The sequence below is a fragment of the Babylonia areolata genome, chromosome 21 (assembly GCF_041734735.1).
Source record: "Babylonia areolata isolate BAREFJ2019XMU chromosome 21, ASM4173473v1, whole genome shotgun sequence".
Lineage (NCBI taxonomy): Eukaryota > Metazoa > Mollusca > Gastropoda > Neogastropoda > Buccinidae > Babylonia > Babylonia areolata.
Window position 1 is genome coordinate 10425890 of NC_134896.1, and position 24040 is coordinate 10449929.

At 43.3% G+C, this 24040-nt stretch overlaps 1 protein-coding gene and 1 long non-coding RNA gene across 2 annotated transcripts in view; one reads left to right on the top strand and one right to left on the bottom strand.

Moving 5' to 3' along the window:
* The first annotated feature begins 5179 nt into the window (after window positions 1-5179).
* LOC143296467 (uncharacterized) lies at window positions 5180-10913 on the top strand. Its single transcript, XR_013057145.1, has 3 exons — window positions 5180-5274; window positions 6508-6648; window positions 10603-10913. It is a non-coding gene; the product is annotated as an uncharacterized LOC143296467 (long non-coding RNA).
* A 5477-nt stretch (window positions 10914-16390) lies between these two features.
* Window positions 16391-24040, bottom strand: part of LOC143295810 (CCAAT/enhancer-binding protein zeta-like) — a 44811-nt gene continuing 37161 nt past the window's right edge. The window contains exons 24-28 of the mRNA XM_076607442.1: window positions 21908-21974; window positions 21080-21339; window positions 20084-20159; window positions 18631-18761; window positions 16391-16874 (exon numbers count right to left, since the gene is read on the bottom strand). Coding sequence (XP_076463557.1) covers window positions 16747-16874; window positions 18631-18761; window positions 20084-20159; window positions 21080-21339; window positions 21908-21974 — 662 coding nt within the window. The 3' untranslated portion in view covers window positions 16391-16746. The remainder of the gene's footprint in view (window positions 16875-18630; window positions 18762-20083; window positions 20160-21079; window positions 21340-21907; window positions 21975-24040) is intronic.

Here is a 24040-nt window from a genome sequence, read left to right on the forward strand (position 1 = left end):
GACAGAGAAAGAGAGAGAGGGAGAGAGAGAGAGAGGAAGAAAGAAAGGGAAAGAGAGAGGAAGAAAGAGAGAGAGTGAGAGAGAAAGAGAGAGAGAGAGAGAGAGGAAGAAAGGAAAGGAGAGAGAGAGGGAAAGAAAGAAAAGGAGAGAGAGAGAGAGAAGAGAGAGAGAGAGAGAGAAACAAACAGATCGTGCAGAGATAGAGACATAGAGACAGAGAGATAAATATACACAGAGAGACAGGGAGAGGCAGTCAGACAGACAAACAGAGAGACAGACACAGAGACAGACCCACAGGCAAGACGGATAGAACGAGACAGACAGAGAGACAAGCAGCACGAAAAGTCTTTTTTTTTTAGAACACAGGAAGCTACTGTCTGGCAGGGGAAATCTTCCAGACACTGTTCTGTTATTTCGATGGTTGTGTGCGTGTGTGCGTGTGCTTGCTTGTGTGTGTGTGTGTGTGTGTGTGTGTGTGCGTGTGTGCGTGAGTGTGTGATTTATTCGTTTTCAGTTCAGAATGGGAGAGATAACAATAACGACAATGATAGCGATATATTTATTTAGAGGAAGGCCAAGGCCCCTTACTGAATGGTATATCATTTTGAGATGATAATAAGAAAAGAAAAAAAATAACATGACATGACAAATTCGACGACACAAATCAACTAAAACGACTGATAATCAACAAATTTCCATCAAGTAACAAATAGTGTAATCTCTTCAGTGCCCCCATATATACAGGCAAACAACCCGACAGGGACACAGAGACAGAGACAAATGGACACTCTCAGAAGGTGGACAACAGAGAGACATTCAGAGAGAGAGAGAGAGAGAGAGAGAGAGAGAGAGAGAGAGAGAGAATGACAGACATACACACAGACAGACAGGCAGAGAGAGAGAGAGAGAGAGAATGACAGACATACACACAGACAGGCAGAGAGAGAGAGAGAGAGAGAGAGAGAGAGAGAGAGAGAGAGAGAATGACAGACATACACACAGACAGGCAGAGAGAGAGAGAGAGAGAGAGAGAGAGAGAGAGAGAATGACAGACATACACACAGACAGGCAGAGAGAGAGAGAGAGAGAGAGAGAGAGAGAGAATGACAGACATACACACAGACAGACAGGCAGAGAGAGAGAGAGAGAGAGAGAGAGAGAGAGAGAGAGAGAGAGAATGACAGACATACACACAGACAGACAGGCAGAGAGAGAGAGAGAGAGAGAGAGAGAGAGAGAGAATGACAGACATACACACAGACAGACAGACAGAGGAATGCAGAGAAAGAGCTTCAGGAAGAGACAGAAAGAGATACAGTGGGGAGACATTGGCACAGAGAGAGAGAGAGACACACAGACACACAGAGATACAGTGGGGAGACATTGGCACACACAGAGAGAGAGACAGAGACACACAGAGATACAGTGGGGAGACATTGGCACAGAGAGAGAGAGACAGAGACACACAGAGATACAGTGGGGAGACATTGGCACAGAGAGAGAGAGAGACAGAGACACACAGAGATACAGTGGGGAGACATTGGCACAGAGAGAGAGAGAGACAGAGACACACAGAGATACAGTGGGGAGACATTGGCACAGAGAGAGAGAGAGACAGAGACACACAGAGATACAGTGGGGAGACATTGGCACAGAGAGAGAGAGAGAGACACAGAGATACAGTGGGGAGACATTGGCACAGAGAGAGAGAGAGACAGAGACACACAGAGATACAGTGGGGAGACATTGGCACAGAGAGAGAGACAGAGACACACAGAGATACAGTGGGGAGACATTGGCACACAGAGAGAGAGAGACAGAGACACACAGAGATACAGTGGGGAGACATTGGCACAGAGAGAGAGAGAGAGACAGAGACACACAGAGATACAGTGGGGAGACATTGGCACAGAGAGAGAGAGAGAGAGACAGAGACACACAGAGATACAGTGGGGAGACATTGGCACAGAGAGAGAGAGACAGAGACACACAGAGATACAGTGGGGAGACATTGGCACAGAGAGAGAGAGAGACAGAGACACACAGAGATACAGTGGGGAGACATTGGCACAGAGAGAGAGGGAGAGAGAGACAGAGACACACAGAGATACAGTGGGTAGATATTGGCACACAGAGAGAGAGAGAGACAGAGACACACAGAGATACAGTGGGGAGACATTGGCACACACAGAGAGAGAGAGACAGAGACACACAGAGATACAGTGGGTAGATATTGGCACACACAGAGAGAGAGAGACAGAGACACACAGAGATACAGTGGGGAGACATTGGCACACAGAGAGAGAGAGAGACAGAGACACACAGAGATACAGTGGGGAGACATTGGCACACACAGAGAGAGAGAGACAGAGACACACAGAGATACAGTGGGGAGACATTGGCACACAGAGAGAGAGAGAGACAGAGACACACAGAGATACAGTGGGGAGACATTGGCACAGAGAGAGAGAGAGACAGAGACACACAGAGATACAGTGGGGAGACATTGGCACACACAGAGAGAGAGAGACAGAGACACACAGAGATACAGTGGGGAGACATTGGCACACAGAGAGAGAAAGAGACAGAGACACACAGAGATACAGTGGGGAGACATTGGCACACAGAGAGAGAGAGAGACAGAGACACACAGAGATACAGTGGGGAGACATTGGCACAGAGAGAGAGACAGAGACACACAGAGATACAGTGGGGAGACATTGGCACAGAGAGAGAGACAGAGACACACAGAGATACAGTGGGGAGACATTGGCACAGAGAGAGAGAGACAGAGACACACAGAGATACAGTGGGGAGACATTGGCACAGAGAGAGAGAGAGAGAGAGAGAGAGACAGAGACACACAGAGATACAGTGGGGAGACATTGGCACAGAGAGAGAGAGAGAGAGAGAGAGACAGAGACACACAGAGATACAGTGGGGAGACATTGGCACAGAGACAGACAGAGACACACAGAGATACAGTGGGGAGACATTGGCACAGAGAGAGAGAGAGAGACAGAGACACACAGAGATACAGTGGGGAGACATTGGCACAGAGAGAGAGAGACAGAGACAGAGACACACAGAGATACAGTGGGGAGACATTGGCACACAGAGAGAGAGACAGAGACACACAGAGATACAGTGGGAAGACATTGGCACAGAGAGAGAGAGACAGAGACACACAGAGATACAGTGGGGAGACATTGGCACAGAGAGAGAGAGAGACAGAGACACACAGAGATACAGTGGGGAGACATTGGCACAGAGAGAGAGAGAGAGAGACAGAGACACACAGAGATACAGTGGGGAGACATTGGCACAGAGAGAGAGAGAGACAGAGACACACAGAGATACAGTGGGGAGACATTGGCACAGAGAGAGAGAGAGACAGAGACACACAGAGATACAGTGGGGAGACATTGGCACAGAGAGAGAGAGAGACAGAGACACACAGAGATACAGTGGGGAGACATTGGCACAGAGAGAGAGAGAGAGAGAGAGACAGAGACACACAGAGATACAGTGGGGAGACATTGGCACAGAGAGAGAGAGAGAGACAGAGACACACAGAGATACAGTGGGGAGACATTGGCACAGAGAGAGAGAGAGACAGAGACACACAGAGATACAGTGGGGAGACATTGGCACAGAGAGAGAGGGAGACAGAGACAGAGACACACAGAGATACAGAGACGGACAAACACAGACATACATCTGAACAGGAAAAAAAACAACCCAGACAGTGCGGTATATATTGAGGAAGGAAAATGTCATTATTGCGTGTGACTTCGGATTCTTCTTCACGCTCAGGAGCCACGCCAAATAATTGAATACAGACGTGACTGTGTGTATGAGAGAGAGAGAGAGCTGTCTGAATAATGCTGCACGTGCTGTCTTCAGGTCTGGGCACAGTGGCTGGCTTTGGAAGGAAGCAGACACTTTGTGAGAACTGAGGATTTCCAGATTGACTGTGAACGAAAATGATTAAAAAAAATTTTGTTTTGTTTTTGCTTGTGTGTGCTGGAGCACACACACACACACACACACACACACACACACACACACACACACAGTGCACAATGAGCATAGAGAGAACGGGAACAGAGAAAGAGAGAGAGCGAGGGACGGAGGTGGGGGAAGAGAACACACACACACACACACACACACACACACACACACACACACACACACACAAATCTAGATTCGCATTTGTGTTGCAAGAATATCCAGATGAGGAAGTGGGGTTGGGTTGGACACACCCTGTGTAGGGGACAGGCCCACATTCCATGCCACGCCTTGGACTGGAACCCACAGGGGAAGCGGAAGAGGGGACGACCAGTCACCACCTGGAGAAGAACTCTACAGGCAGAACTCAGTCCACCAACATGACCTGGGGTGAAGCCAAGAGAACAGCCCAAGACAGAGCGAGATGGAAATCTGCAGTGCGGGCCCTGTGTTCTGACCGGAACGAAGAGGGTTAAGTCAAGTAAGTAAGTAAGTATGGTTCGAATGGAGTGCCAGGTGAAAACAGCATAGGCCTACGTAATTACGTAAAAAAAATTCCGTTACAATGGGCAACAAGAGAAAACTTTCAAAAGATTCAGTAATGTTTGTTGTTGCTGTTTGTTCTTGTTTTCAGCGGATCTTATGTGCTATGTAATGCTCTTTGTTTTTGCTTAGTCCTGTCTTTGTTTGTCTGTCTGTCTGTCTCTATGTATATATGCTAAAGGACACACACACACACACACACACACACACACATACATACACACACACACACATACCGCGCATCGAGGCATGCAAAGATAGACTGAGACACAGACAGACAAAGATAAAGACATAGATGAAAAGAGAGAGAGGGGGAGAGAGAGAGCGAGAGAGAGAGTGCATGTGTGCGTGCATGTGCGAGTGTCCGTCTCTCTCCTGTCTCCACAAATTTAAAGAACTTTCCCCCACATTTCCCAATCTGTGTGCATGTTGCTCTCTCTCTCCCTCCCTCTCTTTCTCTCTTCCATCCTCCCTTCTCCCAGCCACTACCTTTGCCCCCCCCCCCCCCGCCCCCCACACCCCCCGACACAACTCCCACCCTTCCTCCCATCCCCAAAGTGAGTACTTTTGTCACTGCATGTGATATTCCTGTTACGAGTGGAATTGGGAATGCACGTGCAAACAGCGAGGAGCCTGGTGAGTTTTAGGGAGGTGACAACGTGCACATGTTGACAGTCACCAGCAGTGTGGACAGAGCTTTGGAAGGAACGGGACACTGCAGTAAGTTCTCTCTTCTTCTTTCCTTCTTTCCTTCTGTCTCTTTTCTTCTCTCTCTTCACTGTATCTCGGACTCTGTTACTTCATGCACTCTTGTGGGTTTTTTTTTTCTCTCTTCACTGTATTTGAGTCTTCCAATTCAAGTTGTCTAAATTTTCCTTTTACGCTTTTTGTCTTGTGTAAGTTATTGTGGCAAGCTGTTCACTGATTTTTTTTTTTGTGTGTGTGGGTTTTTTTTGTTTTTTTTGGGGGGGAGTTTTTTTTTTGGGGGGGTTCTAAAAATAATATATACTTTGACTTCAGTAAGCTAAATTCTAGGGCTTAAAACAATTATCTTGGGAAGTTAAGTGACACTACCATTGATTTTCTGTGGTTTTCAGCTATACATTAGGTTGACTTTTCAAAAAGATTAATTTGCCACATTCAGGTGCAGCCATGTTGCTCGGTTCATAAATTTGTCTACAATGGCAAGTCCTTGTATGCACCTAAAAAAAAAACTAAAAAAAAACTGCAGAGATTCTGTATGGAAAATCGACCTGAAGGCTGTTTACTGCCAAAAAGTTTTCAAACTTTATTTCATTTTCCCCATTAATTCCTATTTCTGATTTGATGTGCTGAAGTAGGGTTTGGTCGTTCCTTTTCCCTTTTCAGCTTTTGGGTTTGACTTTTTATTTGCCTTTGCAATTTTTCTTTTTTCAAAAGGTAAATGTATGTTACAGCACAACGTATTTAAACTGATGTAGGTATTTTCACAAAGCACTATAACTTTAAAAGACGAACACAAGTTTTAACTCAGTGAACACTTGTATAGTGCTTACAGGTTTTTCATTCTTACGTGACTGTTCACAAGGTGTGGATGTTCACTCAGCCAGTCACACAGTGAAGGAAGAAATGTGAATGGAGCCATTTTGTAATGGCGTAATTTCAAGTTTTGTAATGGCGTAATTTCAAGTTTTGTAATGGCGTAATTTCAAATGTAGGGTTGGAGAATGCTCAGCAGGGCCTAACAAGTTGTCGCACTCATTTGCTTCAATTTATATAAAAACCAGAAACGTGTTGCTTTCCTCTTTATGATACTCATAGAATTTGGTAATGTTTGTCAGCAGATGCAGGCCCTTATCACGAATGTATCCACCCACGTCCTTTGATGTGCACTTGTTGAATTTTAACCTCTCCCGATTTCCCCACTGTTTTCCTGATGCCGTTATTACATTGAAGTGTGGCACTGTGACACAGATCTGCTCCACGGCCTTTTCCCAAGGATCTGTCAGCTGAGAAGTGAGACCTGAGGAACAATGCACGTGCTGCTGGTGGTGCTGCTGGTGGGACTGATGGCTGGGGAAGGTGGGGCCACCTCGTCAGGAACACGTCACACAGGTGAGTCGGCTCTGGTCTGTCCATGGAGAGGATGATAGGCCCAAACGAAAAATCTAGTCCACTAAATCCTGAACGCTCATAAAACTCTGAAAGGTTTTGCGTTTGAATTTGTACATGCTACCTACTCAGTGTTAGCGGAGAAAAGGCTGTAATTACATGCGACGTGACTTACTCAGAACATACAGGGATTTTTGTCATGAAATCTCAATGCAAAAAACGCAATGTTTCATAAAGGCAATGGTTTTAACTCCGCATATTTGAAAAATTTAGTGCCCTTAACTTCCATGGGGAATGAATTAAAAATCCGTGATTTATTTTCGCCCCATGTCTACCTGTTCCAGTTTGCCACTTTTTCTCTCAGGGTCTTACCTGTCATTATCTCCGTTAAGTTTTTATCTTCCGTTTGTGTATCTTTCCCTCTGCCAACTCAACTGGTAACTGGACTCGATGTGAGACATCTCTAAGCAAAGACGTGTCTGCAGTTGCATTGCTAAGCCTGTCGTGGTGTTAGTGCTTAGATTGTAAATGAGAAATTTGGTCAGTTGTATCTACCTCTTGGTATTTGATCTACTGCTTTAACTCAGTACGACCAGTCCTCTCTTCTCCTCTACACAGACCCCTCGGATGTCCAGTGGGTGTCTGAATGACCCAACCTTTAGCTTCCGTCGTCAGAATTGTATTCTTTGTCAACATTCACCTCTTCAGTATAAGAGCCTTCCGCTTGCAATATTTTGATGATGGTAATTGGGGTGAAACGCTGTTGACGTATCTTTCGCCGTTCGTATGGAGAGTTAAAATGCTTTTCGTCACAGCTTTCAAATCAGCTTTCATTCTATCATTCCATCTATAATTAGGGATCAGTACCAGGCCCTATCTTCACTTTCTACACCAAGCCTTACATCTTCAAAACATTTAACTACCATAGATTGGCACTGAATTACAAAATGCCGCTCCACAACGTGATTTCAAGTCAATAGTCTGAATACTGTGTGGTTGAAATGTGGACAGAAAATTAATAAGCAAAGCTCAATGAAGACAAAACCAAACTCTTAGCTCCGGGAAACTGAGTGGAATTTTAATGTCCCGTCACAACTACTGGTGACTGTAGACATTTTGTAAAGTAGCAATTTTCACATTTGAATGTTACCATTTGAAAGGTAGGAGGGAAGACGAGAATGGTGAGCTGGGGGAAACCCAATAGGAGGGTGTAATCCAAAGATATTTGAAATATTTTAAGTACAGTTTTTAAAATTTAATGGACTTCATAAAAGAAACCGTTAATCGTTAATTCAACGAGTGTAAAAATTAAAACGTTCACTGTAGTGACACTTTCGTAGGATTTCATCAAATCACACTCCCAAAATATGCTTCTCATATCTTAGGGCAATATTTAATCCGTAGTCCATTGTAAAGACACCGAAGTTTAATGAAATAACCACTTTGGCACTGCCTCACATTTCAGATAGTAGCAAAATACCTTCTCAATCTTTAAATAACTGACTAGATTTTCATTGTATCACTCATCTGAAATTCAACTTTGCAGACTAGAACAATGGTGCGCGACTTATTCTCGCTCAAAAAGCTGCACATACTGCCTCTTCTATCTTCTAAATCGATTCACTGGCTTCCTATAGTCCTGTCTGTCAGACACTGGAGTATATTTTGAGTCTTTCCTTATCTCCTGTACGGTAAACTCAAGAACATTGCAGAACATTAAGATCGAGTTTTGAAACTTAAGTTCCAAAGCATTGATCTGAAATGCACAGGAAATAGGTCTTAAAGAGCTAACTTCCCAACTTTTGGAATTCTCCCAGAAACACCCTGATCTCCATACCTTAGACCTGAAAACTATTTCCGTAAACATTTTTCTTTGCACAACGAATAAACCAAAGTCTGTCAGCAAGCCAGTGTTAGTGTTTATGTAAGCTGTTATAATGCAGTTTTTGTTTTTTTTGGTGTTTTAGCACGTGGTTTCGTCTTAGATGTGATACCACGTTTTTATAAGATGGTTAACGTGTGTGTGTGATCTGTATCTTTTGTGTGTTACCGTCCCTATCCTCAACTTCTCCACCTTCTAGCACTCATGGTGTGTGTGGTGTGTGCGTGCACACACACCCTTGTGCACTAACTGTATATTTTCAATCCTAGTGTACAAGTGTGTGGAGTGTTCTGGCAAGCATGTATGCGAGCGCGTTTTCTCACAAATGTTTTTTTCATTTATTCCAGCATCTGACGATGTTGGTTGCTAAGTTTGGAAATGTGCTGCTGTATTTTGTATGCAGGAATTGATTTGTATGCATGAACGCATGTTTGTCGATAGTTAATTTTACTTTGACAGGATAATGTTGGGCACTTTGAAAATTTACACTGGCAATCGCGCCGTAAAGTTAAGTATTAATATTGTGAACAGTGTGATGCATTTCATAGGTTGTGCTAGTTTCACTCACTGATATGGCAAACGGCAAACTTGGAAGATGTCCACTGTTTAGAAATTCCCCTGCGAAATGTACTCGATTTTAGTTATGGCTTCACAAGCAGCCGTTGTCAACGTATTCCAGAAAAGTCAGAATGCTTTGACATGATAGAAATGTACAAAACTGTTACTGACATAACCTCCGCACAAATGGCTGTGGTTATGTTTGGATATTTATGGAAGTTGATACTCTTCATTCACAAGTTTAACTCTCTCCATACGAACGGCGAAAGAGACGACGTTAAGTGTTTCACCCCAATTACCATCAAAATATTGCAAGCGGAAAGCTCTTATACTGAAGAGGTGAATCTTGACAAAGAATACAATTTCTGACGACGGAAGCTAAAGGTTGGGTCATTCAGACACCCACTGGACATCCGAGGGGTCTGTGTAGAGAAGACTGGCCGTACTGAGTAAGGACGCTTCCCCTCAATTTTTCTCCGTCTGTGTGCATGTTGTGCTCTCTCGCTCTCTCTCTCTCTCTCTCTCTCTCTCTGCATGCTGTTCCAACACGTCTTAATTGTCTACACTGGTGTTTCAGTGGACATGTCTATTATCAAAACATGTGCACTTGTGCTTGCACTTTTTAGTGTCGTTTGTGGATGAATCTCTTAACCCACCAGCTGGGTGTGACCATTGTAATTGTGAGCACAAAGCCAAACGCATTCTAGTTTCTATTAGCGTGAAATGTTACATTTTCAGGCATCCCTACGGGGTTTCCTAACACGTCATGTGTTGAATGACCTGGTGCATTAGTGCTATTCTATACAAATGTAAAATATCCCTATCAGTAATGAAACAAAGCGGATGATTGCATTTTAGTTTTAAAAATGAAATTGGCCCCATTTCTTAACACCGCTTTTGGTTGTCTTCTTCGTGGTCTAATTCAGCGAATGTAATTACGATAATACATTTGTTGAAAGAAAACGGATGAAGACATGAAGTTTCATTCGAATAAAGATGCCATGTATTTTGTACAGATTAAGAGTGGAAGACTGTATGCACACATGCACACGCACATACATATATGCACAATGTACAGGGATGATTTGGTTTTAAAAAAATGAAGTTATAAGTGATGACCAGTATGGTCTGGGTGGGTGATAGAGTAACATAACTCTACTAGACGGCCATTAGACGGCCATTATCTTATCAGCCCATGTGATAGGGGGTATAGTAACCTTTTCCTGTTTTAGTAGACAAAAATATACATCCATTTTTGGCATTGATGTACTCAGTGTTCAGCAATGCAGAGTATATGGAAATTCAATTCGCAATATATTTTTTTGAAATGCTGGCTTGAGACTAAGAACCAGTATCATTACTTTCTATTCCTTCATGCTTTATTTGAATTCGACATTGTCCCATTTTATATTGTGAAAATGAAAATTATGAAATCTTTGAGTTGGTTCTGTACGTCCTGTCTTTTCTCACCATTCATTCATCCATTTACTTATTCATTCACGTTCTGTGTCCATCAGGTCTGCAACGCAGTGCACAAGACCTGTATACAAGTGGCATATGCAAGCTCTTCAATCTTTGTCCAAATCAAAATCAAGCTTTGCAAGAACGCAGTGAAGGAAAGATTTGCTGGGTCCCACATAGGGGATATTTCCCTTGCTGACCGAGGCATGGGTTTTCGGGAAGTTCTTCAAAACGTTGGACAGGAATGGACGATATAAGAGTACTGGCAGGTGATGGATCTACAAAGACGATGAATGCTTGAATCTGGACATGGATTGAAAAAGGCAAGGAGGAAGAATAAAATGAAATCGGTTGCTTTGAGCGAAAATGGTTCTTTGTGTGTCCGTGACGGTCTTTCTCCGGATCTGATTTCTCTCTCCCTCGCTGTCTGGTCTTAAAATGTTAACCTTCCTCCTGCTTCTCCCTCGCCCCTCATGGTCCTGTCTCCAGCTTCACTGCCTCAAGGCCAGACACTAACTCAAATGACTTTCTCCGACTATCTTTGTCTACTAGGTGTATCACCACTTGTGGATCACAAACAGTATTGGATTTCTGTGAATACCCGTTATGGAAGCAAATCAAAATGGCCGCCAATGTATCAAAGAAATCGGGTTTGTGGTCCATGTGGTGCATGCAGACACTTTTTGTTATGTGGACTTGATCCACAATATCTTCATTTTCACGTGAGATTGCGTTGATTCTTCAATTGTACTTTTTATGAATTTTTGAAATTTTGGGTATTGCTAAATCCTCAAAATTTACAATGGGTAAAAAGATTGGAACTGCTATGAATTAAAACCCAGAGAATTTTCAGACTCGTGACAAAACTTCAATAACATGTCATAACAGTCATGGTTGTAGGTATACTCATCATTGAGCAAGTCCAAGGTATGTTAAGGCCAGAAACCTGACGATTTGCGTCGAAATTGAACAAAAAATAATAAACGTGATTTTCAGCAATCTTTATTGGCAATTTTTTCATTCTTAAAGACATCTTTACAGTGGAAAAACTTATGCATATGATAGAGATGTTAAAGAATCAAAATCCATCAAAAACCCAAATGAAAAATCATTTTTGTCTCTTTTGTACTGCCGTGTCCCCCCTTAAAACACAAAACAAGTCCAAGAACCATTGAAATTGCGCTCTTGAGGGAAATGGATGATATAGTGCGTATCGTATGTGCATGTGAACTGACGGACGTGGACTCGAAAACCAGTGTATGCTTGTAAAGGTGTTAAGCTGTGCTGTCTACAAATGTCATTGAAAAAAAAGTTCATTATGATAGTAAAGGATCTCATGCGCGCGCATGCACGCACAGAAAACGGACATTCTGATACAGAACCTACATAATGCAAACTATGAGCAACAACTAAAAACAAAAACCGGGATCTAAGACTTTACAGCATCTTGCAGAGTACAATTTTTTACTTTTCGTTATCGCTATCATCCCTGCCTCACTTCGTCCAGTTGAATTACAGCAACATGAACAAGTTAAACCTCGGAACGAACACGGGCACATACTACACAACACTGCACCAACACTCAGAACAAACTCAAAACGCGCGCACACATACACGTGCACACACACACACACACAGCATTCAAACTCATCACAAAGAAACGCGTTTCAGAGGCAGTGTGTGTGTGACAAACCGATCAAGAAAGATCGCAAAGTCCACGTTACGTCGTGTTGGGTGCATGTGTCGGGATGGGTCTATCTTCACACTCGATGATCACCCCAGCTTGCTCATACAACGTTCTGTGGAGAGTGGGTGTGTTACGTACCCAAGATATATTCCGGGTAATAGACCCTAGACACAGCTCAATTTGTCCCAGAACGCTTTCAGCTCTCTACAACTACACCACAGATGGAACGCTAGTACAGCGGAGACAGCTCCAAGCATCTATTTACACACTCGCACAAGCACACCAAATGAGCGTAAATGCAGCTGTAAACAAGAGATGAGTGGGCTCAGGACGGAAACCTTCCAAACTAAATACAAACGCCATCCCAGCCCTAACAAAAGTACCTAAACACCGCCTTATCCCACAAACCAGAGAGAGACATGGGCAAAGCTAGACACAGAGGGGTAGAGAAACAGAAGTGAAGAGAGAGAGAGATAGACAATGCGAGAGATATAGGTACAAAGAGACAAATCTTATGCGCTCATTTCCGTCTACGAACACCTCCCTCATTTGGAACTGAAGTCTCGGACATATTTGTACACACGCGCGCGCACGTACACACACGTCCGTATATATACAGAAAGAGGGGGGCGATGCGGGAGCAGAGACAGAAGGAAAGAAACACATAGACATAGCTACAGTTTCAAGGTGTCGGATGGAAAAATTAAACCACATCTGCTAAAAGAAAAAAAAGTTCCCTTATTTGACCTTTGCATACACTTGATCAGTCCTGGAGAGCCGATCCCAGGTTTGTGTAAAACGCTAACATAGAAAAGAAATTAGACTAATGTACCAAAACACAGCGAAGGGAAAGATACACGGAAGGCATATGATTAAAATGAAAACAAGGATGAAAATAAGCCTCGCTCGTACCCACACGTACGCACACACCAAAAAAAAGCGTGCTAATGCGCGCGCGCGCACACACTGTGCGCGTGCATGCACACACACACACACACACACACACACACACACACACACTCTAAGTCCCCTTCACTTGGTGGTTCAGTGTCAGAGGCAAACAACAAGAAAACCCACGCACAACATAAACATCTGAAACTTCCTTATCTTCTGGCGTCAACAACAGGTTGGGGAAGACAAGTATAGACTGGCGAATTTAAAAAAAAAAAAAAAAAAGTTTTTGTTCGCAAATGGGAAATTGGACCTGTTTTTATTTCAACCTGGTTTTCGGTGCATGTGGTGTTTTGCCATCTGATATCCAGGAACGGGGTTCACGGAACTGTCAAGTTTCATTTTAATGTTTGAAAAATTATATATCACATACATGCACATGCGTGTGCACACGCACGCACACGCACGCACGCGCACACACACACGGAAACAGGCAGACACAAATACAAAAATAAGAGGGATAAACAAAAAAGAATGAAGGAGGAGGAGGAAGAAAAGGGAGAGGAGGAGGAGGAGCAAAGGAGAAAATGTAAGAAAATCAACTTGAAATTAAAATCATGCCTTAGAAAGAGACAGAGACAGAAACACGGACAGAGACACAGAGACAGGGACAGAAGGAGAGACAGAGGAGGGGGTGGTTATAAGTACAGAATTTCAAGAATCTGTACCGCCGAAGTAAAGGACGGCGGATACCTTTCTGACAAACACAAAGCTCTTACAACATGATCATAACTTCCGTGTGTTCCTGAATTGTTTCTGAAAAAGAACATTACATAGTTTGGGGGGGGTAGGGGGGGGGGTAGAGGACAGAGACATAGCGAGAGAGACAGAGAAACAGAAGGTGGATGGAAGGAAACATCTGAGAGAGACAGACAGCTGTTGAGGGTTCTCTAAAAAAAAAAAGTAAAGATGGCTACGCTGTTGAAAGATAACATCACAGGCTTGGGAAGAATGCGCTTTGTGGAAAGGCGCTTTTTGTTTTTAAGATAAGGAGACTGACAATGGAAGCAGCGATATATCCGCGTTTGTGCATGAATAATGAATCACGAGAAGCCGGTTTTGACACCTTCCTCCTGGAGAAGGAGTCTTTATGCTTTGCAATCCAAAATTTAGCGGTATTGGGTGTTCATTCGTGTGTAGATAATGGTGATCACTTTCTCTTTTTCTCCTTCGCTTTTCTGTCTGTACGCGCAATGTTGTTGTTGTTGTTCTTTGTGTGTGTGTGTGTGTGTCTGTGTGTGTTGTTGTTGTTCTTTGTGTGTGTGTGTGTGTTGTTGTTCTTGTGTGTGTGTGTGTGTGTGTGTGTGTGTGTGAATTTTTTTAAATGGTATGTGTTTGTGAGCATGTACGTGTGTGTGTGTGTGTGTGTGTGTGTGTGTGTGTGTGTGTGTGTGTGCGTGCGTGAGTGAGTGAGTGTGTATGTGCACACGGTATTAGGTCCTCATTTGTCTACAGATCATGCTGATCACTTACTCATTTTCCCCACACCATTTTCTGTCAGATTTTGTGCGTACTTGTGTGTGTGTGTGTGTGTTTGCGTGCATGCGTGTGTGTGTGTGTGTGTGTGCGCGCGCGCGCGTAGTGCGACAAACCATAAGTCAGGTTGGAACTGCACATTGAATAGGGCGAAAACAGACCTGGCTGCTCTCGCCCACTACCAACAGACCTGGAGGAATCTGGTGAAGGAGGAGGAGGAGAGAAGAAGAAGATGGAGAGGGAGATCCAGATCTTCTTATGAATCAGAAAGAGTTGTGCTGTTCACAAGGATGGAGTCCACTGAAATCTCGCAGGTTTTTATTGTTGTTTTTCCGCCCGAAATATGTGGATTTAACCCACATCCACTAACAAACTGTCGGTGTTTTTGTTGTTGTTTTTTAAATTTTTTTTTTCTTTTTTTTTAACGCAATCATCAGTATGTGTGTTTGTGCGCGCGCGCGTGTGTGTATGCGTATGCATGGCTCTGTCTGAGTGTGTGCACGTGTGGTGGGGTTGCGAAAGTGGGGGAAGCAATCAAAGGTCCCATAGTCTTTATGGCCATTGGGACAGTGATCCAGGGTGACTGGGGCTCGATACAGGAAGGCGGGGCCCAATCCTCTCCTTCCACAACGTTCAACCTTCCCCACCCAAAAGACAGGAACCCATTCCACCGGCGGAACGAGGAAAATTGGAGAAAAAAGACACCACCCCCCACACCCACCCTCCCCCCTCCTCCCCTAGGCCACAACATCATACTACTTCTTCTTCTTCTGCGTTCGTGGGCTGCAACTCCCACGTTCACTCGCATGTACACGAGTGGGCTTTCACGTGCATGACCGTTTTTACCCCGCCATGTAGGCAGCCATACTATGTTTTCGGGGGTGTGCATGCTGGGTATGTTCTTGTTTCCATAACCCACCGATCGCTGACATGGATTACAGGATCTTTAACGTGCGTATTTGGTCTTCTGCATGCGTTTACACACGAAGGGGGTTCAGGCACTAGCAGGTCTACACATATGTTGACCTGGGAGATCGTAAAAATCTCCACCCTTTACCCACCAGGCGCCGTCACCGTGATTCGAACCCAGGTCCCTCAGATTTAAAGTCCAACGCTTTAACCACTCGGCTATTGCGCCCGTCGACAACACAACATCATACAAAAACACAGCTTCGAACCCTGGTCACTGGCGAACACTGGTTCTGCCACAGTGCCTCCTAGCGCACAAGAAAGTTCCATGGATTTTTTGCTTCAGCATTTCTGATGAAATGTGACATGGTTATGACACATATTTTTGGTTTGTTGTTGTTGGTTTCATTCTTGTTACAAAATTTATTCATTTGTCTATTTATTTATTCATTTCAAGATAAGTGGAAGTTGTCTCCTTGTGGGTGTAGATAACACAAAAATGCGATGCAATGGAATGGATGGTTATTATGTCGAGTTACATAATGTGTTTCTGACTTCTGTACAAATGACACAGGAAACATACACTCATGTATATAGATTGTGGAAAGTGATAAGCTCCCACGGCTGAGGTTGAATGTTTGGCTGTGTGTCTGAAAAGTGAGAGAAGGAGGACATACACACACATGCCCAAACACTTGCATACACACAAACACATGCTCACACACACACACACACACATACAGTCTCACACAGACACACCCACCCACACACACATACACACTCTGTCACACACATACACACAGAGAACTATAATTTTTTTATGACAGACATTTAATGTCAACAATACCAGCATAGCATTGTGCAAATTAGACAAAATAACCCATGATGATATCACAAACAAATCATCTTTCCTCTTTTTTTCTTTTTATAGTCAAACACATGTGGACATCATTCTGTCAACAAAAGAAGACCAACATTACTCTCTCTCTCTCAATCGTTTGTTTCACAGATTCAATTTTTCTCATTTTCACTATTACTCTGTGTGTGTGTGTGTGTGTGTGTGTGTGTGTGTGTGTGTGTCTTTTTCTGTATGTCACTATCTCTCTCTGTCTCTCACTGTCTCACTCTCTGTTTCTATCTGTCCCTGCCCCCCCCCCCCCCCTCTCTCTCTCTCACTTCACATTTTCTTCTTGTTCCTCTTATTTCCTTTGGCAAATTTTCCACCTCGATGCTTTTTGTCTTTCCAGTTCCTGGAGCCTCCAGACTGACGACCTCGTTTCATCTCCCAGGCAATCTGCTTGGCACCTGAAAGTGAAAGGGAAGGAGAACACAGTGAGTCACTGACAGTTTTCATAACGATTCTCTCTCTGTGTTTGACAGTTTTCATAACTGTTCTCTCTCTGTGTTTGACAGTTTTCATAACTGTTCTCTCTCTGTGTATGACAGTTTTCATAACTGTTCTCTCTCTGTGTATGACAGTTTTCATAACTGTTCTCTCTCTGTGTATGACAGTTTTCATAACTGTTCTCTCTCTGTGTTTGACAGTTTTCATAACTATTCTCTCTCTCTCTGTGTTTGACAGTTTTCAAAACGATTCTCTCTCTGTGTTTGACAGTTTTCAAAACGATTCTCTCTCTGTGTTTAACAGTTTTCATAACTGTTCTTTCTCTGTTTATGATCATAACTGTTCTCTCTGTGTGTTTGACAGTTTTCATAAATGTTCTCTTTCTGTGTGTATGACAGTTTTCAAAACGATTCTCTCTCTGTGTTTGACAGTTTTCATAACTGTTCTCTCTCTCTGTGTTTGACAGTTTTCATAACTGTTCTCTCTCTCTGTGTTTGACAGTTTTCAAAACGATTCTCTCTCTGTGTTTGACAGTTTTCATAACTGTTCTCTCTCTCTGTGTATGACAGTTTTCAAAACGATTCTCTCTCTGTGTTTGACAGTTTTCATAACTGTTCTCTCTCTGTGTATGACAGTTTTCATAACTGTTCTCTCTCTGTGTATGACAGTTTTCATAACTGTTCTCTCTCTGTGTATGACAGTTTTCATAACGATTCTCTCATGTTATGGCAGGAGAAAAACCACTACTAATCTTAAAGTACATGATTCTCTAACACACAGCTAACCACTTTCTTTTCTTATTATACTACATCCTAGTTCACTGTACTGTTAAGTACACTGCTGTCTAGTTCACAACGCCAGCTGGTACACTAATGCGCTGTCTAGTACAGTATGCTGTCTAGTTCACAATGCTAACCGGTACATTAATGTGCCAACTAGTACAGTATGCTGTCTAGTTCACAACACTAACTGGTACACTAATGTGTCATCTAGTACAGTATGCTGTCTAGTTCACAATGCTAACTGGTACACTACTGTGTCAACTAGTACAGTATGCTGTCTAGTTCACAGTGCTAACTGGTACACTAATGTGCCAACTAGTACAGTATGCTGTCTAGTTCACAATGCTAACTGGTACACTAATGTGTCAACTAGTACAGTATGCTGTCTAGTTCACAGTGCTAACTGGTACACAAATGTGCCAACTAGTACAGTATGCTGTCTAGTTCACAATGCTAACTGGTACACTAATGCGCTGTCTAGTACAGTATGCTGTCTAGTTCACAATGCTAACTGGTACACTAATGTGCCAACTAGTACAGTATGCTGTCTAGTTCACAACACTAACTGGTACACTAATGTGCCAACTAGTACAGTATGCTGTCTAGTTCACAACGCTAACTGGTACACTAATGTGTCAACTAGTACAGTATGCTGTCTAGTTCACAATGCTAACTGGTACACTACTGTGTCAACTAGTACAGTATGCTGTCTAGTTCACAACACTAACTGGTACACTAATGTGCCAACTAGTACAGCATGCTGTCTAGTTCACAATGCTAACTGGTACACTAATGTGCCGTCTAGTACAGTATGCTGTCTAGTTCACAATGCTAACTGGTACACTAATGTGCCGTCTAGTACAGTATGCTGTCTGGTTCACAAAGCTGTCTCGTACACTACGCTATCTCGCACACCATGCTATCCACAACTCACTGGTTTTGTCGTTGACAAGCACGGCATCTCCAGTGCCGGCCAAGGTGAGACCCGTGTCCGCGTTGCTCTCCAGCACGTCAGCAAAGTCATCAGCAGAGGCAAACATGCTGGCCAGCCCGCTCTTCCGGCTCCTACAAGGAACAGTCAGCAAATGATGTGTAGTTTTTCCCCATCTCCCAGGTAAACATATGTGCAGAACTGCTAGTGCCTGAACCCCCCTTCATGTGCATACGCATGCAAAAGATCAAATACACGAGTTAGAGACACTGTCATCCATGTCAGTGTTCGGTGGGTCATGGAAACAGGAACATACCCAGCATGGACACCCCCGAAAGCGGAGTATGGCTGCCTACATGGCAGGGTGAATAAACAAAACAGTCATATATGTAAAATGTTACATGTCTGTCCGAGTGTGAATGTGTGTGTGTCTGAAATCTGATTGAATGGCACAGAAAACATATGATGAGCACCCAATGGCAGCCTGCAGTCGGCTCTGCCCAGGCAGGCAGCCTGTCGTGCAAATGACCCCAAGTTTGTAAAGCACTAAGACAGTAAGTGCTTGGTCTCTGACCGAGGATAGGTTCACTATAATTATCCATATAAAATCAAATCAAATCGAAAACCTTAAGGTAGGCACAGTTCACACACAAAGTGTTGGCTTTGCAATAAAGATAATGCTAGAAAAAAAAAAATCTAGGTATTTTTTTTCAAATGAAATAAAAGTGTTGGTTCTGCATGACTAAAAGGGAATTGAAAGTAAGGCTGAGTGAAGGGGAAACTGTTAGTATACCACACTTAATGATTTTGTGCTAATATACTTGATTAAAAACAAAGGAAACTGTTTTGACAAAAGTGTGGACATAAATCTGTACAACAGCTGAGTGTACTGCCAAAGCCATATTTCATACACAAAACGTACACAACGTCATCAAAAACACGCTCAGTCCCCTTGAAAACACCAGTGAGCAACGCAGAGGCTAAAGCTGACAAGCTGAAACCACCGAGTGAAAATATGAGAGCCAACCATATAAAAACGTATAAAAATATTAGCCTAAAATGAAACAGGATAATGGGATAATTAATAAAAAGGACAAAAACAACAATTTTTTTTCATTTTGACGAAAACGAAACTGAACAAGTCCACTGCAATCTGTCCGAGGGAATCAATAGGTGTACTGAATATACACTTTCTCAGGGTACAAAGTGTACATATAAAAAGGCTGCGTGTGTGTGGACATAAATCTGTACTGCATGATTAATATGACACTTTTGTTGCCATGGGTTCTTTTTCAGTGCACCACGTGTGTGTGCTGCACATGGGATCACTTTAATAAATCTAAAAGAAATATTTACAAATGTGATGTAGTGAACAGGATTTGCCCAAACGCAGTGATGCCTTCTCAAGGGACTGAAACTGAAAACACAACAGAAGAATGGGCACTCAGGGTCTTACTTTTTCTTCGGTTTCTTGGCACCTGGTTCATCTTGAGCGGATCGTTTGCGGCCGCCCATCATCTGTTTGAGTTCATCTGAAACAGATCATACAGAGCATCATGCATGAAGAGAGCGCTGCTCGTTTAACTCATTCTACCCCACAGCTACATGCCTGCAACAACTCCCCAGGAGCAGCACTATATGAGACCACTGCAGAAAAAAATGGGTGGTTCACTTAAGCAGCGAAAACAGATGGAAAATTGTTGATTTAATCGTTCAAACAAAGCTTCGTTTTCATGCTTCTAGAATCTGTAAATAGTTCAGTTTAGAATGCCAACTGTACCAAGCAAGAATGAACGAAATCAGAATAGTGTGTTGGTACGAGAATACTTGTGCCTGGTCCACAGGGGAAGTAATCATGGTATGAGTTAACTCGTACCTGGAGTAGAATGAGTTAACATCATTCTAGACTTTGCTAGAGTACCTTACAAACCAGGTACATGGCCATCACACCACTGATCACCTCACAGAGATTTTGTGACGTCAGCGTCGTCTGCTAGCACACTCAACCAGCGCTTCCAGGATCCAATTGACACTTTTTTTCCTTCATTTTTTTTTCTGTTTATTTTTTTTTCTTTTTCTTTTAGCTGAACCTCATTTTTACTTTCAGTGGAAATCCATGGATCTGCAGAAAAGTGGGAGCCTGCTAGGTGGTATATTCAATTCATGGCTTCACAGAAATTGTTGGAATTTTCTGTAACCTCATTGGCAAAAATATGCATGAGTGTGTTCACTCATGTGTACCTGCATGTGTGTGTACAAATATGTTTTTGAGGGTGGTCTAATTCTCCAAGATGTTACACAGACTAGACTCTTTCCAACATGTGATATGTGTGCACATGTGTGTGTATAAGTGGCCATATATATTTACCAATGTAATTGTGTGTGTGTGTGTGTGTGCGTGTGGCACTACTGATCTGTGCCACCCATACACCTGCACCCTCATGAAACTCACCACCAGAAAGCTCATCCTCCTCATCACCCCCTTCTTCCCCGTCCTCCACATCACCCAGAGCCTCCATCTCCCGTCGGAACTCTGCAGCCAGTTCATCGTCTTCATCGTCTCCAAAATCAAATTCCTCATCAGAGAGACCACCGACATCATCACCATCATCATCATCGTCGTCGTCGTCCTCTTCACCCATCTCTTCATCATCGCTGCTGTCAGCCTTGGCTGCTTTGCCTCTCTTGCCTTTCTTTTCCCCACGTATGTTCCTGAAGAAAAATCAGTTGAAATAACACATGCAGATGAAGTGGATTTTTTTTTCTCCAAAGGTCTAAAAGCCATGTATGTGTGTTTCTTTGTGTATAATATATATGTGAATTTACCAAAGAGACTACTTGACTGAAGGCGCAATTCATACTGAAAGGACTCTGAAACGCCCTTTACAGCTATTACTTTGTACACCCAAAACCTTTTAATGAACTATTCACAACGCACGCACACTCACAAATGCAAACATACAATCTTAACATACAAACATGAGCATGCATGCATGCAAGCATGCACTCACACACACACACACACACATCACAGAAATGAGTGTGCACGCACACACGCACACACACACATACAAAAAACACTCACACACACAACACACACAAACACACACTCACACAAACACACACGTTATGACATACAAACACAACCGCCACCCAGCCACCCCACACCCACAAGACACACACAAACATAAACAACCCCTCCCACCCCGCAGCCTCCCCACACAAACACCCCCCAACATCCCAGTGACCAGAGAACAGCCACAACGCAGAAGACACCTACCCAGCAAAGTCCAGGCCAAAGTCCAGGTCCCCCAGGTCATCATGATCCAGCTGCCGCTCGTGTTTGTCTGCCAACACACAGCCACCCGTAACCACACTGTGTTGTGTTGTGTTGTGTTGTGTTGTGTTGTGTTATGTTGTGTTGGTGTTTGTCTGCCAACACACACAGCCACCCGTCACCACACTGTGTTGTGTTGTGTTGTGTTGTGTTGTGTTATGTTGTGTTGGTCTGCCAACACACAGCCACCCGTAACCACACTGTGTTGTGTTGTGTTGTGTTGTGCTGTGTTGTGTTGTGTTGTGTTATGTTGTGTTGGTGTTTGTCTGCCAACACACAGCCACCCGTAACCACACTGTGTTGTGTTGTGTTGTGTTGTGTTGTGTTGTGTTTTGTTGGTGTTTGTCTGCCAACACACACAGCCACTGGTCACCACACTGTGTTGTGTTGTGTTGTGTTGTGTTGTGTTGTGTTGTGTTGTGTTATGTTGTGTTGGTGTTTGTCTGCCAACACACAGCCACCCGTCACCACACTGTGTTGTGTTGTGTTGTGTTGTGCTGTGTTGTGTTGTGTTGTGTTATGTTGTGTTGGTGTTTGTCTGCCAACACACAGCCACTGGTCACCACACTGTGTTGTGTTGTGTTGTGTTGTGTTATGTTGTGTTGGTGTTTGTCTGCCACCACACAGCCACCCGTCACCACACTGTGTTGTGTTGTGTTGTGTTGTGCTGTGTTGTGTTGTGTTGTGTTATGTTGTGTTGGTGTTTGTCTGCCAACACACAGCCACTGGTCACCACACTGTGTTGTGTTGTGTTGTGTTGTGTTGTGTTGTGTTGTGCTGTGTTGTGTTGTGTTGTGTTATGTTGTGTTGGTGTTTGTCTGCCAACACACAGCCACCCGTCACCACACTGTGTTGTGTTGTGTTGTGTTGTGTTGTGTTGTGTTGTGTTGGTGTTTGTCTGCCAACACACAGCCACCCGTCACCACACTGTGTTGTGTTGTGTTGTGTTGTGTTGTGTTGTGTTGTGCTGTGTTGTGTTGTGTTGTGTTGTGTTGTGTTGTGTTGGTGTTTGTCTGCCAACACACACAGCCACTGGTCAACACACTGTGTTGTGTTGTGTTGTGTTGTGTTGTGTTGTGTTGTGTTGTGTTGTACTGTGTTGTACTGTGTTGTACTGTGTTGTGTTGTGTTGTGCTGGTGTTTGTCTGCCAACACACAGCCACCCGTAACCACACTGTGTTGTGTTGTGTTGTGTTGTGTTGTGTTGTGTGTTGTGTTGTGTTGTGTTGTGTTGTGTTGTGTTGTGTTGTGTTGGTGTTTGTCTGCCAACACACACAGCCACTGGTCAACACACTGTGTTGTATTGTTTTGTACTGTGTTGTGTTGTATTGTATTGCACTGCATTGCACTGTATTGTATTGTATTATGCTGTGCTGTGCTGTATTTATCAATTTTTTTCAGAAGTTGTGAACAATGACACTTTAAAAACAAAACGAAACAAACACCTAACAACCTCCCCACAATAACTACATCAAAAACAACAAAACGAATAAAAACGAAAACAAAATATCATCCAAAGAAACGGTAAAATCACCACTACACAACTCACTCAACAAAGGAAGGAATTTTTGCTTCATGCCATGTCACACATACTGATGATTGTAGACATCTTGTTAAAAGTGTCAATTTTCACATTGGATTTCTGTCATTTAAAAGCCCCATCACTAATACTGACGACTGTAGACATCTTGTTAAAAGTGTCAATTTTCACATTGGATTTCTATCATCTATAAACCCCATCACACACTCTTGGGATTGTAGAAATCTTTTTTAAAGTATCAAATCCGACATTTGATTTTTTTCCCCACTTAAAACATATAGACACAAAGGAAGGATGGGAGGGGAGTTCTACAGTGAGCTGGGGAAAATAGGAGATAGTTTCAGTCTCTGAAGGAGGCGTCACTGTGTTCAGACAAATCCATATATGCCACACCACAACTGCTGCTGCAGATGCCTGACCAGCAGCAAAACCTGCAACATGCTAAATCAGGCCTCGTGCACCAATCAGAGTGGATTTCTTCTACAGAACTTTTCCAGAGGACAACACATTCGTTGCCATGGGTTCTTTTTCAGTGT